Genomic DNA, 16774 nt, shown 5'->3' with positions numbered 1-16774 from the left:
CCAGGGCTGGGCAGCACATCCTGCTGGGATGGTGTGGCACTGGAAATACTTGGGAGAAGTCTCGCAGGAAAAACTGAGGTAACCAGAGGGTGAGACTGGGCCCTCTGTTTGGACACTTGCCACCTGGAGAACAAGTCAAGGCTGGTATGGGGAAACTGTGTACCAACACGAGTGGAGGCTGTGGCTTCAGGAAAGCCAAGCACATGATCCATGACTGGACTTGCCTGTACCTCTGGGAAGGGAACATTATTTCTTGGCTGCAAGGGTAAATTGCATCAAACCACCCATCTCCTTTGCACCTGTGTCTCAGAGCCGGAATGTGAGATGGGGCTGTGCTGTGGTGTTGGAAAAGGAAGCACTTAATGCAGGTGAACAGATCTTTTTTGCTCGGGTATGTGATTGACATGGCTTTAAGCTGGGCTTTTGTTACAAATTCTATTGCATTTCTCTTCCCACTTCATTTCTTCTTCCACTGCTATTTTACTCTGTGCTGAAATGCAGTACAGAAAACATCTTGAATACAATGACAAGGCATTATTTCCAAGTTTTCAATTTCTATACTGTGCATAATTCAGGGCATTTTCTCAACTGCTATGACTACTAAGTTGCTTAGAGTCTTTTAAAATTAGTTTAATAGAGCCACTATCTCTGTATTTGTGGAATTACACTGAACGTATAATTTATTATCTGTATCCAACCAAATCCAGTGAAACCCTCCAAGCCTTAGGCAGACTAGGAGGAAGTTGTGTCCTGGCTCTCACCAAGAGATTTTGGACCAGATGATCTCCAGACATCCCTTCCAACCTCAACCATTCTGTGATTCTGTGATCTTCAAACAGAACATGGTATTTTACATGGAGCTCTCTGGTGGCTCGGGGCTGATACCCACCCCCCTACTAGGTATTCACAGGTTTACAGTATCCCTTCTTGTTTTGTCTGTTCTCATTCTGCCCCAGTATGAAATACTGCTCATTCCCTTGTTGCTGTTATTCAACAGTGACAGATGACACTATCACACAAGTATTCCAACCATGTTGTGATTTGGTGTTGGTGTAAGACACGTTGAGAGGTCAGGCTAGCCGAAGAAGAAACACAGTTACAGAAGTGGCAGACCTGAAGAAGTAACTCTGGGCAATAAGGACTGACAAAAAGTTCCCAGTGTCAAAAATACAAGATGTAGCATACAAAGATGACCAAAAGCTTCATACAACAGCTCCTAAGCTATATCCACAAATTTGTTATTGGTGACTCGCCAAGAGCGCAGGGGTCCCTGCTGCATGATCTCTTCTTGCGCCTCCCTGCTATGCAGTGCTAGGAGATGCTCATGATTCACCCTGTGTAAACCAATATTCACTCCAGGGTATGACCTGGGGAACATCTATGCTGCTCCTCAGCAGCATGGATGGCCTGTTCTGACTGCTGCAGGCACATAACAGAGCTGAAAAAGTTACAGCTAGTTCCTCTACCCCAGAATAAGCTGCATCCACAGAGGAATGGCTACATTTGTAAGACAGTGCCCTGATTTTGGAGCCAGTTGTCTGTATCTACATCCCTAGTGGGATGAAGAAGATCCAGCTGCCACATCTGGCTCCTGAGGTACAGAAGAATGTCAGAAGCTTGTTGCTTTGAAATGCTAAAGTTGGACAAAGTTCACTGTTCCTAAGCCTCACACTGGTCCCAGGAAGCAATGTGGAGTATCAAATAATGCTCTTCTCTCCACAAGTCCCCTAAATCAGCCCGTACAGAAAATGATTATACAGCCTCTTCCAGACACCAGCTGTGTGCCAACCTGCTGTGAGGATATGGCTCATGCCCGCTGGGCTGTAAAATGCTGCTTTCCAGGAAAAGTGTTTTAAAAGTAAGACCCCAGCTATTCCACTGAGCAACACTTGAGCACGACTGTGCGCACTGACCAAAAAAAGGCTGGGCCATTGTCCTGCACCCACCCCTCCCAGCAGCCTTGGCTAGCCAAGTACCATTTTGTGTATCCACAGCTGAGCTGTTTCTCCTGGCTTTTGGCATCCTGCATCATGGATCCTGCCTTGGTTCTGCCCTACTGTGACAATAGCTCTTATCCCCAGTTGTGTTCCACTAAATGTTTATGTGGCTTTGCTGCCATGTATTATGCTGCTATGGCAAGCCCATGGCTCGTGTTTCTCATTCCCCAGAATATGTGGCTCTTTGCAAGGCACCAATAATCCTCTGTGCAGTTTGAGTCGCAGAGGGAAAGCTGCTTCAGCCTGGGGATAGACCACAAGTTAAGACAAAGTATAATGTACGTGCAACAGGCTCTCATCTACGGAGCAATGGGGAAACAGCAAAATTTCCCCATCAGCCTAAGCCTACAGAAAACCCATCTCTGTGCTTAACTAAAATTAGTAGACCATAAGAAGAAGCCTGCATGTGCACAGATTGCAGCCAGAGGCAGCCGATTATTCCCTTGAATGAAATGACACATCAGCTTTTGCTGAACCAAGGAGAACCCAGCAGTGCTGGGCAATTCCTGGCCATGAACCTGCATGAGCTGACTGCAGAGCCTCCATCCTCCTGGGCTTGCTTGCACGTTCACACCTTTGCCTAGATGGTGTGACATCAAGCCTTCTGAACGTGTACACACTGAAACTGATATCAAAGGGAAGTTTTTGTCGGGGGAGCAGATGTGTGTGTAATAGGACAGATTCAGCTGTTTGGTACCCAAATTCACCACTTACGTCTCCTCTATCCTGGGTGGACACAGGGGCTGTCACAAGACCAGCCTTGGCATGGGCCTCGCCTGGCCACAGAACAAAGGACCCAGCAGCCACTTGGGCTGCTCAGTTCCACATCCCTCCTGGGTGGCTTGCAGAGGTGAGGGAGGAGAAGACAGATGAGATGTAAAAGGGCCAGCCAACTGGTGCTTTTCACTCCAGAGGGTTGCTGAAATATTAGGGCTGGCTGGGACAGCCCTAACCGGTATGCTCTAGTGAATGCAGGTGAGTGCAAAATGCTTCACCTCCAACTCTGTTCTCCAGCTCTGCTCTCCTGCAGGAGCAAACATGCTCCTGGGGGAGAACCGACTGTCTTTTGTCAAGGAAAGTTCTGGCTCGTAAATGCCCTAAGCTGTTCCTGAATAAAATTCTGAGGAAAAGTTCTTGTTTAAGGAGTGTGGGGAAGAGTTACTGAACCAGCCAATCAACCTGCCTGAAATACTGTGCAACATATTTGTGCAATTAATAAGAGGGTTTATGTTTGTGTTGGAGATGCCATGGGCCACGCATCCAAGGTAGATGGCTCCTGAACAGGCTCCACATGCTGCAGGAAATTCAGGGTGATAGATAAACCTCCTCCCCTCAAGTTAAGGCAAGATCGTAGAGGCTCCATCTGAAATGGAATTGTAAAATAGCTATCATAAATCACAAAGAAGATGGTACATGATTTGCCTTTGGCAGAATGTGTGTGATGATAATCCTCTGTCTTCTTCAATGCAGTGAGTTTTGCCAGGTCTTGTGGTGCTTTATTGCAGCTATTAGCACTCCCCAGCATAATTCAGGGCCTCCATTTCTCCAACAAGGGTAATGCAGTGAAACTCATCTTGTGCTTGGCTGTCCAGCCACATCTGTTCGCAAATGATTAAAAAATCACGGTTTTGTCAGACAGGAAAAGCCTTCATCATTCAGTACAAGCCAGAATAACAGGGCTCGGCCTGAACTCTTCCCACCTGCAAAAGGACCGTCCTCCCAGCTCAGCCACATGTGGCAGGAGCTGTGGATCCAAGGCAGCTATTCCACCCACAGGGTCTCTTCAACTCCTCCTGCAAAACAGGGCTGATTTGTTGGCTTCTCTCATCCCTCCCTCTACCTCAGCAGCCTGGGTACTCTCTTCCTCCCCGCAATTAAGCCAAGTAAGCTCCAGCCCCATTTCCCAGCTTTGTTCCACAGCAGACTGACACACAGTTGAGAGCTTGACTTCTTTTTCTTAAGACCAAGCTATGGCTATTTGCCAGAAAAATACAATTAAAATTTTGGCATGGGCCCTCACAGTCCTTGGGTGGTAAACTCAGATATATTGCTGCACAAGTTCTTGGCATCAGAAAAATCACCTTTTGATGGAGGCACAGGGGAGCAGGCAGTGGGTAAGGATTAATAAAACTGGCATCGAATGAGGGCCCCTGTGCAGGGCTGGGCTGCTCCACACACAGCTGCACGCAGAAATGAGAACCGCAACAAAAAGTTTATCATTTCCAAGCCAAAATCCTGCCCAACTCTCAGTCACATCAACATTCAACCCAATCTCCATATTAACCGTGACAGGGACGAAAACCTATCGGCATGAGGTTATAATCTTCCAGACAAGTGTCTTCCCCCCCACATGCAGAAAGAAGGGAGGAAATTTGGAGCAGCAGGTTCCCCACAGCCACCTGGCAGCAGGGCAGTGTTTGCTGCAGCAGCAGGCTCACCCAGGGGAGACCACCGCTGCCGGCCCTGCGGCACGCCTGGGCACGGCATGGCCACCCAGCAGGGCAAAGCATGGCCACCCAGCGGGGCACGGCATGGCCACCCAGCGGGGCACGGCATGGCCACCCAGCGGGGCACAGCATGGCCACCCAGCAGGGCACGGCATGGCCACCCAGCGGGGCACGGCATGGCCACCCAGCAGGGCACAGCATGGCCACCCAGCAGGGCACGGCATGGCCACCCAGCGGGGCACGGCATGGCCATCCAGCGGGGCACAGCATGGCCACCCAGCAGGGCACGGCATGGCCACCCAGGAGCAGCGCCAGGCCAGCATCAAGAACGGGACTTTTTGTAGCAAGCTGGCTGGGGAGCACATGAGCCAGGCTCCTCGTGCCGTGGAAACGCCAGCGATGTGAGATTGCAGACGTGGCTGTTGCAAAGGTCCCTTCCCGATGTTTGCTCTCCGAGTGCGACTTCTCCACCACAGGCTGCTGTCTGTCTCTAGGGGCAGACACTGCCCCATGCTTTATGTTCGCCATGCAGTGATCCACCACCAAAACTCCCCATTGTCTGTTGTATGGGAGTAAATGTCTGAAGGGGATTGTCTAGGATAGGTTTTAGAAGAAACTGAACTGAACATGCAACGTATGAAGGATATGTAAATAAATGGCTCAAGAAGGTAGAAAAGACAGGCATTCTCCAGAGGACAGCAAAATAGCTACAACCATGAATCCCTGTGCAGTGGTCAGGGAGGGAAACGAGCAGTAAGAAACAAAGGTGGCAGGCAGCCTTCACGTCTGCCCCTTCCCAGGTTAAGGCCAAACTGCCACTCACATAGAAATACAGAAAAGCCCATGTTAGCAAAGCTGCAAAACAAACGCAACAGCAGTCTTGTCTCGTCTTCAGTTGTTTAATGAAGAAATTAAAAAACACTGGGTGCTGAGAATCACCCCAACCACGCTGACGGAGCTGATGAGGCCAGTTTGGGTCAGCAGCCAATGTGACCTGGGAGCTCTTGAACATTGCAGCTCTCTGCTGGCTATAACCATGAGTTAAAAAACGCATCTGCGTGCGCCTGGGACATAAAATAGTGTGGGGGAAAGCCACAAAGAGGAAACTGCAGTATTGCCTGCAACAGATTGCTGCAGGAGGCCTTAGAAATGTGAGGGACTGGTCCTATAACAGCCCAGGGGCAGGTACTTGTGGAGCTAAGGAAATAATCCCCACTGCACCAGGGCACTGCCTGTGCCACGTGTTGCATCAGAAGCCCCCTCCTGCTTCTTGGCTTTTTAACCACGACATTGCCCAAAGCTATCTTGAGACACTGGACCACAGTGTTCACTCCAGCAATTAAGGAAATTGTAACATCCAAAAAGGCATCTCCTTTACCAAACAGAAGAAATTGGGTTAGCTCGGCTAACTGTGGTCAACAAGCTGTGCAGCACCATGTCCGGGGCCTGCCTCCTCTGTGCAGGACTGACTGTTATCAGCAGGGAGCCCTGACACCAGGCACAGTGAGATACCGCTACATCAGCCAATGCATTTGCTCGGGTATCTGCCCTTGGCTTCCTAGGGCCTCAGGGAAGCCTTCAAGATGGCAAAGCCTTTATTTAGCAACTCATAAAAATCAAATTACGGACAAACACGTTTCACCCTGAACTGAAGACTCTGCTTGGATGTGTTGTTTTGCTAAAGGGTTTGGGTTGGGTTTGCTTTTTTCCATTAGCAAGCATCATCTGTCCTGTCTACCAGACTGGCACAGGACCACAAGCAGGGCTATTTTAACAACCTTTTTTTAACCTGCAGTGGTAATAACTGACTCCACACCTGTAGCAATCCTATAGCTGTCAGCAGTTCTGGAGATTGCCTTCTGAGTGCAGTCAGTAGCGTACCATTACCAGTGGCCAACAATGTTAAACCAGTCAAGAATTCAAATGTTTCTGCAGGGCTGAAGGACCCGTCACAGACAAATGTTTTCAGCACAGTCCACTGGTTCTCAAAAATGAAAGCAAAAAAATAGCATTTGACTGCCAGCATCTTATTTCAGAGCAAAGATTGTTTTTCCCTCCTGGGATTCCAGATCTTCCTTCTGTGTAGCAGAAAGTAAACCTCTCCAAACATGTCCTTTGCTGTAACACTCATAAAAAAAACCCTTGCAGATGTTTAAAAACCTGTACCACAGTGGATCTGCCTTTTCATTTTGCTCAACAGAGCTGCAGTGCCACCACAAGGGCATGGCACCCCTCCTGGGCGAGCGAGGTCAGGGGGGTCTGTGTCCCCTCCTGCTGCTCAGGACCGCAGGGAGATGCTGTGAAGCCATGGGGAGCTTCAGGAGCCAGCCAGCGCCCCGGGACACACAGTCGGTGGCTGTCCCAGGCAATTCCCCTCATCATGGCAAGGGGCAATTATTTGGCTTGTCACACTGGAATCCACATAAAAAATTTCTACTGCTTATGGAAAAGTCTCCGCAACTCATCCTGGGGATGGTTTCCAGGCTACAAGCACACGTTCTCAGGAGACTTGTCATTATTTATATCACACTCTCCTGTGAAAGAGAATGCAGATTTCTGTTACCCAGGAAAAAGTAGTGTTAGGTTTCATGTTGCTATAAGCATTACCTTGGAGGGCTGGGGCAGTCCTGCGGGCTGTGGGGCACAGGGGCACAGCAGAAAGCAGCACCCCCTTGCAAGGCCCATTGCTGCAGACAAGTGCCACATACTGACATCTGCCCACAAGCTCTGTGGCAAGACTGGGGCCTCTCTCCAGTCTCTCTGAGATGGGTGCAGACCCAGAATAAAATGTCCCAGGGAGAACTGTCAGTTCTTTCTTTGTCAGCACCAAGGGCAGGCTGAGCTTCTAGGTAACAGCAATGAGGGGTCTGCACACAGAGCGTTTTGTACCCAGGGCTGAAATCCATTTTTTGCCTTCGCCCTCCCACTTCCAGCTTTATTTGCACCCCACAACCCACTGCAACACTGATGTACTTGTTGGAGGGTTTGGCCACAGCAAGAGGGGATGCATGGAAGAATGGGTGCTCAGGGGAAACAGGCCCTTGGCAAAGCTCTACCCTGCCACACGCTGCTTTGCCAGTAGGGATTGAACTCTGGGAGGGAGACCCTTCCATCCAAAAGCAGCTTCTTCAGCTGAGAAGACCTCATTTTACCTACAACCTGTGGGGAATTAAAGCAGGTCTGGAGAGTGTTGCAGGCACTGGTGCTGTCACAGCCCTTCACAGTAACAGTCGAAGAGCCATTAGTGTAGCAGAGAAGGCAGGTGACACATGACAGGCTATACCAGCCCTACCAGCCATTCCCAAAAATGTGCCAAGGGTGAAACCACCACCAGCACCCAAAAGAGACTTCTGCAGCTCAGCTTTCTGGCTCACACCAGATTCGTGCACACCTGGCAGGTAAGGCTTTTGCAAAAGCAACGGGAAAGCAGAACTGAGAGAGGAGGGGAAGGCTCCCAGTGGCTGGGAAAGCTGGCAGCTCTACGCAAGAGACTCACGCTGTACAAATCCTCACAAGGGGCTGCAATAAGATCAGCCAAGTCTGGCAAAAGCAAACAGGGCTGTGCTGGGAAACCGTGGAGGGACAGTTCAGCTTGTCTTGTGCCTAATGGAAAGCTGAATTAAAAACTCTACCTGTGTATCATGTCCTGCAGGCTGAAAGCTTGCAAAACACTGATGTTAAAGAAAATTAAGAGGCAAAAATAGCAATGTACCCCCGTAAAGATGTGTATTTAGAGAGGTGCCAATCCTTACTTTCATAAGGTACCTTATGAAAAAGCAGCAGCTCTCCCCATGTTATCATGAAACCAATAGGCTTTAAGAGACAGGAGGATGGAAGGTCAAAGTATGACAGTGGAGTCACAGTTTTTTATTTCCAATCCCTATCCTTGTGCCAAGATGTTGTGACCTAGGCAAGCCAGTATCAGACACAAATCACATGAAGATAAACTGGATTTCCCAGCCAACAGATGTGGAGTGGGAAGGTGCAAACACTAACCTGCACAGACTCTAACCCACAGACTCCCAGGATTCACACTGATAGATCAAGAGTTTCATTTGCAAAACCCCTGCTGTATTCAGGCTGCATATACAAACGCAGACCATGCTCACAAATGAGCATGCAGCTGCTTACCAGTGTAATGCCCTTTTTATTGAGGGTGCAACAAAACGTTAGCATGTAGATGCATGCACAGATGCATGGGACATTAGCCAAGTGGAAACTTCACAAACATCAATTAAGTGATAAACTTGTCATCACGCTCCTTTTATATACGGGTTGCAGGGAGAAGCCATACAACTTGCCTAGTTCCTCGTGCAACAGAGCACAAGGCAGGACTGCTATCCAAGCACCCTGTCTGGCTCTGATTTATGCTGTAACAAAACCCAAAGACACAAGCAGATAGGGTTATGGCAGCCAAGCTATGGTCTCAGCTGGCACAAGCCCAGTTCTGCTGAAGCTGTGTGAGACAAAATGACTCGCGTAAGGCTGAGGATCTGCCTGGTGTGTCTATTATGTGCCGAAAAACATGCAGCGGGCTTAATGTCAATCTTACACTCAATCTCAAGCAACAATACAATCAGAGGCTAATTGCAGCCAGCAGAAATGCACTCATTTTGATACATATTTGGAAATAACAACTGGTGCCGTATCTGTTTCCAAAGCTGGTGTCTGGTGAGGGGCATGAAATGAAACTTCACCATCGAAACTTGACAAAAGTCCCAAGGCCAATTCAGTAACATGGATTGTCTCCTCTCCACTCTGTCTTGGAAAGTACCTGTTTTGCAGTAATCTAGAGGAATTCTTTTTTGGGAGAAGGTGTAGCCTGCTGGTAGAAACAAGGCATTTCCATAAGCTCACAACAAGGTGAATCAAAACAGCCATCGTCCTCATTAACAGGCAGATTTGCAACACAAGAGTCAGCCCACAACATTAAATTAACTCAAGAAGAGACACAAGTTGCACTTACCGAGAGAGAAACTGGAGCCCTGTGCAATTCTGGGTCAGAGGCTTTGGTGCGAGCCCCTGGGCTCTCTGCAGGTGTCTGAAATCCTTCCCACCCCAACATGCTTGAAATCTTCCAGGAAAGCTCTCGACCAACCCATCTACAGCCTTTCAGCTCTGGGGGCATCTAACCTCCCCAGACACAGTTTTCTGCTCCATGTCACCTGGATACTTGTTCACATTCAGCATTACATGGAGGGATGCTCTTGACTGACACGCTTGTCATACAGAAACCCATCATCAGCTTAAATGCTATTTAGATTATGGCATATCAGAAATGGATGTAGGAAGAGCACAAGCAGGCTAGAAGAAGCAATAACCATCACCTTCATTCTGGACATGCTGCAGTAAGCAAAACCTCCATCTCTACCGGAGTGATAAATCTATTGGGCACTGTGTGACATGAAGGGCAGTAGAAAAAATTGTGTCAATATAATAGCCACTTAGGCCTCTGGGAGGGAAGGGAGTTACATAACCAATAATCTTTTCCCTGTTCAAGAGTTTCCACATGCTAGCAGAAGACAGGTTCCAGATGCCATCTTTTTCTAAGAGTCTAATTTCACTGGAGTGATTATTTCCTCAGTATTCTGCAGTTACCCACAGAGAAAAGATAACTTTGGCTCTTCTGTCGCACTCAGTGTATTTTGGATATAGATACTTGAACAAGAGAACAGAAGAAATATATCTCTGCCCATTCAGAGGAATTATGTGCAGGCTTCTGAACTGGACCCATAATCTTAATGCGCAAAGCACACTTTGAACAACAGACGCATGTGACTTGAGTGATATACTTGAGTTAATGAAGCCTTTAATCTACAGCACTGCCTGCAGCAGCGATTGTCACTAACTGCTTAATGCAACCACACTGGGACTAGGAAGGGCATGAGAGAAGCCAGCACTTTCTAGCCTCCAATTTCAGTTACCCATATTTAAGCCCACCCTCTCACAGCAACAGCTACAGCAAAGAATGTCAGTGTCATAGCAAGAATGTGCAAGTTCAGTCTGAAAAAATAAAACGTGGCATGTAACACTATGCCTGGGCTCTAGCTGGCATAAGCAGCACAGGTTTTTGCTCAGTATGACCAAAGCTTTTAGGCTTCTTCCAAAAGCTGTGACTGACATAAATGTTACTAAGATCCTGCCAAACTTACCTAAGGTGATGATTCCCTCCTTCACTTCACTGAGCTCAGATGTTTAGAAATCTTTTCTACAATTCATTTAAATTGCCATATAGATGTGGTATATAAATGTGCATGTTTACAAGGCTCCTGCATAATAAAATCACAATTTATGATGTATTTACGTAATGGGGAAAATTACAATGAAAGCACAAATGTTGCATATAAGCAAAGAGAACAAGTAAATTTAACCTCTCTACCATAAGACTTACTTCTGACTTAGATGGTTGCTAACATTTCATTCATTAATGCAGAAAGAATACATCCTCTATTTAAGAAGCAAAGGCTGAAACAGTTCAAAGTGTGATCTAGCTTTCCTGTTTCAACAGCAGTTTGAGGATTATGGAGAACGCTTTCTAATAATAAACCTTTGGAACTATGCTTAGACCTACTACTGCTACAATTGCTCATATCACAGAGTCTCTAAGCAACATGATTTACATCAGGTTTCTATATTCATCTGGATCGGTGTGGTTTGTCCCCTCTTCAGAATCTCAAACGATACACACCCAATTCTTCAGCTCTATTCAGTATCTGTTACTGATGAATGCCTTTCCAGATCATACCTTTCTGGTTTTTTACCCAGTTTTTGTAAGTCACCTTTAAACTCCCCCCAAGTGACATCCTGCATCTACACAGGGGGTGAACAAGGGCTGCCAGAAGAGCTGCTGGCTGCTTCCGACCTAGGGGGGACGGGCTGAGGGCCCGACTTGCCTGATGCAGCCAAAACAACATATTCTGCCCAACCCAGCTACCCCTGTTTAAAGATGCAAGTACATCAGAGGACAAAAGGGAAAGGATGAGAACGGTTAAAATACACTTTCTGGGCAAAAATCCATCCCAATTACAGAGTTTCATCTCCCTTCCACACACAGGACTGTGCTAGGCCAAGTAAAAGTCAGGTGCAGAGGGGATATTGTAGGGATGAGAGCCCTTTAGCTCACCTTACTCAGAGACACACCAATACCATCTATAACTGCCCCCCAAAGGAGACCGATTCTCAGCCAGTCAATGGCTTTTTATTTCCCATGCCCTGTTCTCCTCAAGGTGGTGTGAAGCCCTAAATTAAGTTTAGCCCTAACTTTAGGGGTAAAATAGGGTCCCTTTGAGGAAGGAGCATTATGTAAATGGCAGAATGACTTCGTGTCTCCAGGCTCATCTGCACACTTGTGGTTCTGGCAATCATGGTGTCTGCTGGGCAGGAAGGTCCTTAGGGCAAGGTCCTTACCTCCCACAGGTTCACACTAAAAACTGCTTAACCAATAGTGATAAAAAACCCAACCCAACAGGACAAAAATCACTAACGAGGTAATCTCAAAAATTACTTTTATTAAGATGGGACCAGCGATGACTGAACATGAAGGGAATTAAACCTCACATATCCACGAAGCAAATGTGTCTTTTATTAATACTGCTCTCCAACCACAGGCTCTCAGCCTACACAGCTTTATGCAGAAGAAACAGCTCTTAATCAGAGCAGTATCAAGAATTACTCTTGCCTAGCAGAGTAAGCAGTGAAAGCTTCCCTCCAAGGTGACTTCCAACAGAGTGAGCATTGCTCACCAGCTGGAACAGGACTGGCAGACAAATGCATCTTCTCTGCCACAGCCCAGCACCATGCAAGTCTAGACTTTGGCATCAGCAGGACCCAAAAACTTTATCCCTGCTGAGGACCTGGCACAATATGTTAAAAGGTACTTTGGCCACAGACTCGTTTATTTGTGGGCATCCCCCCCCCCCCCAGCAGATCTGAACTGTGCAGCATCAGAGATAACAGCTTGGCTAGCTTTGCACAATGCATGCCAACCGCCCGGGCCATGATGCACACCTGGCAGCCAGGGCGAACAAGCAGTCCTAGCTGCTGTCTACTCCCTAGCTTCCTCTCCGTGGTCTGTGCCTCCTTGCGTGGTTTCTTCCAGCTATCAGTTGTACAGCAGACCTGCAGCTCAGGGTTTCTCACTCTTGTTACAAGAGTGTCCCAAAGAAGTAGACGAGGAGACACAGGAGACCAGGTTGCATGCAAGTAGTCAAGGCCATCTGCTGCAGTTATGTACTAATTGCTTCGAAAATGGGAAGCAAAATCATGTCACTCTCGGCTGTGCTCTTCTAGCGTCCTCCCCATGGAGGCTGATGCTGCAGTGTACTGGGAGAGGACATACACTGTAGACAAATCACTTCCTCTGGTTAATTTGATTATGCCTCAGGTGCTGCCCCCACAGAAAGCATTGCCATCGTGTCATAGCAGCCATAGCCATGCTGGCTGCAAACACCTGGTCTATCTGCAGCAGAAGGCAGCGCAGTACAGAGCTAGGGCCTGGGCCCCAAGGGTAGCCCTGGCTGTGGCCAGACCGACTGCCAACCACTGTCCCCTTCAGCAAGCAACTTGCCAGAGGGAGCCCCGTCAGCTCTACAGCCACCCTGCTCCTCACCCCCACACAGCTCCAGCTGGCAGCTGGGCAAGGACCCTGCCACACTCCCATTCCAGCCTGCCCTTGGCAGGCCACGGCACAGCTGAGGCAGGAGCAGCAAGCACAGCGCGATCCTTCAGGGAGACAGCGATGTGAAAACCCACTGAAGGTGATGCGTCTGCTCCTTAACAGACTGAAGGCTTGCAGCTCTTTTTTTTATGAGCTCTTTGGAGGATCAGGTGCCCTCCTCTCCCACCTCTACAGCCACCGCAAACAGCTCTGGTCGCGGCTCCCGGTCTCATCGTCCCTCCAGCTCTCCGCAGCTTCACACCTGCATTAGTTGCCTTTGGTGAAGCAAAGAGTCAGTATGTCAGGGATGAAGCCAGAGCAGAAGTGTGCTTTGTTACATGTCAAAAGGGCAAGTGAAGAAAGCAGGGGTTTTTTTTCCACTTTCCTTCCCAGGTTACCTTCCTAAAGTGTGATTTCCAGTGTAAGTAAAGCCTTCTGGTCTGAACTCTCCCCAGCACATACTGGTGCTTTAGTCATTTGCCTCTTCTCAAAGCTTGGTTGAAATATACTCTGCAAGACCACCCTGATTCACTGGCCTTAATGGCCAAGTACTGCGTCCTGTGAATTGTGAAACAAACTGCCAGGTTTTGAGCCATTCCACTATTGTCTCAGCATAAGGTTTTACTTCCAAGGTACATGTACACAATTCACCGTAACCAAAAGTATTACTTAAGGATGATTTTAGCTTAAAAAAAAACCCAAACAAAACAAACAAAAGGGTTTGGCACTACAATGGTATAATTTACGAGCTACTTCCCTCTGTCTCTGAAGATAAAAGTCACCCCCAGGCTGCTGATGAACTTACCAGGTACATGTTAATAACTGGGGGAAAATTCATCTAAGTACCAGACAATACAAGCTGCTGTGCAGAACTGGCAAAGCAATTTAAAAGTTTTGAACCCTGGCTTTGTGAGTTAAGAACAAGGAAAGGATGGGATTTCTACCTGTGAGAGAGAACGCAATGGACTGGCCGTTAACCAAAATATTTCAAAACAGGATGATAACAGATCCACAGGGAACCAGGATATCAGCAATGGGTGTTCAGTGCCGCAGCGAAGCACCAGGCAACTTTCTGACCAACAGGCAGCTATTCTTACAGCACGCATTAGCCTGCAGGTGTACTCCGACAAATCCCTCTTTTCTAGAAAGAGGAATATGCAAAGCACCGTGTCTAATAGCACACAGCTTCTCTGCTGTTCTGGCTGAAAGCATTTCGACTTCTTTCGGCACAGAAACGCCCTCCCTTCACCCGCAGGGCCAGGACCTGGCATCGCTGGCGGGAGCCGCGGCTACTTCAGTTCCCAGGTTTGCTCCATCACTCCAGCTGCGCTGCTACACGCGTCACCTGCTACATGCTGTCACTGGACGGCCCTGAGGCGCTGCCTGATTGCCGGTTACGGTAATTAAGCATCGTGACTCCCCCATGAGACAGGCAGGAGACACCATCCCCGCCTCACGTCGTTAAGAAGGTAGAAGTGCCAGACGGGCATCTCGGGGGCGACAAGGTCTCAGTGGGAGGTCGCCCAGCCTAGGGAAAGGTCTGCCCGACGCGGTGGCCGACACAAGCCTCAGCCCAGGCCGTCACCTGGGCAGCACAGCTGGGCAGGGCCGGCTGCGAGGGCGGGGAGGCTGCGGGGGCAGGAGGATGCTGCCGCGGCGCAAGGCCGGGGCAGCTGGAGCGGCTCCGCGCCGAGCGGGTGCGTTCTACGGGCAGCGGAGGTGCGAGATGGTGTTCCACAGCACAGATGACAGGAGGAGGACGAGCGGCAGCGGCACCCGGGCCGGCGCGACCGCGGGAGCGGCGCCTGGCGCGCCGGCACCGGCGGGGGGCTCCGCCAACGGCCGCTGCCTCACGCCCCGGGGGGCAGCGGCGGGGGGGGGGGGGGGAAGAAGGGAGGGGGGGCGGCCTGACGGGCGGCCGTGGGAGGGGGCGCGGGTCCCGCTCCCCCCGCCCGGCGCGCGGCCCGCACTCACCACGGTGACGGGGGACACCATGTCGGCGGGGCGCGTCCTGCTGCTGCCGCTAGCGCCGCTGCTGCCGCCGGCCCGCTGCCCGCCCTGCCGGCCCGCCCGCCTGCCTGCCGGGGCGCTTTTTTAGACACCGGTGACGTCACCGACGAGGGGGCCCCCGCGGCGAATGCGCTGCGGGGAGAGGGAGGGGGCGGCCGCGGCCCCGCCCCCGGGGCGGGCAGGCGCACCCCGTGCCCGCTGCCGGGCGGGAGCGCGGCTCGCCCGGCCCTCGGCGGCGCCGTCTCCCTCCCGCCGAGGCGCCCGCCCGGCAGCGCCGGGTCCTGCGTCGCGTCCCCTCCCCGGGGGCGGCGCCGCGGTCGCGCCGGTTCTTGCGAGCCGCGGTCGCAGCCCGTTGCCGGGCCCGGTGACAGGCGGCGGGGCTCCCTCCCGCGAGCGGGCTCTGGCCGCTCGCTCCCGGCCGAGAAACGCGCCGGCCCGTTGTGCGAAAGGGCTTCCCTGCGTGCCGGGGGGTGCCAGCGGCCGGGGCTGCCGCCCGCCCCTCGGGAAGCGCCCCGCGCCGGCAGCGCCCCGGCGGCCGGTCCCGGACAGGCCGATCCCGCGTCCTTTGCCTGGCACCGCCCGGAGCGGCCGGTGCCAGGCACGGGGCGGGGGGGGCCAGCACACCCGCACCCCTCGCTCTTCCCGGGGTCCCCCCGGCAGGCCTGGCCGCCGGCCCGTGCCCGCCCAGCCCCAGCCTTTGCCTTCCCGTGCCGTGCCGCCCGCCGCTCTCCCGCTCCTGCCCTCCCTTGCGCAGCCCCCCCGTACCCTTCCACCCTTTCCGCTCACGCTGCCTCCTCACCGCCTCCCGCTTCCCCATTTTGCCCTTCCCAGGCCCTTCCCTCAGTTCGCAGCTGCCCCCTTAACACCTTCCATCGCCTCCATCTTAATTAAGACCCGCAGGTGCTGGGCAGCCGCTGGCCCTGGCCCTGCTCCCAGCGCCTGCTGAGGGCCGCTGTGCCCCCCCCGGGCTCCCAGCTCACCTCCCCATCCCCATTCCTCCTGCCGAGGTCATCCAGAGGCTGCAAAAACGTTAGTGTTGGCACGAAGACAGGGTGAGGAACGTGTAATGGGGGATACTAGAGAGTGGGACGCGGCAGCTCAGGCTTATTACCCTGACCCTGGGACTACCTTCAACCTGGTTTTACTTGAGGATTAATATTTAAGGATGCAGGAAGCCACTTTACGCGTAATATGATCTTGCTCAAAAGTTTCACTTCATAACAAAACAAACAGGTACTTAAATAGCAGATGATTAAGTAATCTGCTATTTGCAGCCTGAGCAAAAGTCACGTTCAGTATTTATCACATCAACGGAACATTTTCTTCTCTAAAGTAAAAAAAAAATAATCTCTGCAATTCTTTTGCAGTCTTTGTGCAATAGATTGGTATCGTGTTTCTGAGGACAAAATGTATACAAACAGCAGTCCCAAGATCCTACACAAGCAACCCGAGTTATATCAAGAGATGTGTAAATAGAGAGAGGGCAGCATTTGGCCCATCACCATCCGATGGGGCCAGGATGGACGCTGCAAACCTCTGCATCATTTACCAATCAGAGAGGGATTTCTACCCAAAAAAAGAAACTGCAAATCTGCACGATCAGATCAGAGAGGCATTGCAGTGAAATCTGTGGCAAGGAAACCTCAATCAGACCAAAGCAAACT

At 50.6% G+C, this 16774-nt stretch overlaps 1 protein-coding gene across 1 annotated transcript in view; it reads right to left on the bottom strand.

Moving 5' to 3' along the window:
- The window catches only part of TMEM86A (transmembrane protein 86A), a 29669-nt gene extending 14491 nt beyond the window's left edge, over positions 1 to 15178 (bottom strand). The window contains exon 1 of the mRNA XM_074918103.1: positions 15075 to 15178. Coding sequence (XP_074774204.1) covers positions 15075 to 15095 — 21 coding nt within the window. The 5' untranslated portion in view covers positions 15096 to 15178. The remainder of the gene's footprint in view (positions 1 to 15074) is intronic.
- Positions 15179 to 16774: the final 1596 nt, after the last annotated feature.

The sequence above is a fragment of the Athene noctua genome, chromosome 14 (assembly GCF_965140245.1).
Source record: "Athene noctua chromosome 14, bAthNoc1.hap1.1, whole genome shotgun sequence".
Taxonomy (NCBI): Eukaryota; Metazoa; Chordata; class Aves; order Strigiformes; family Strigidae; genus Athene; species Athene noctua.
This window is presented reverse-complemented; position numbering and strand designations above follow the sequence as displayed.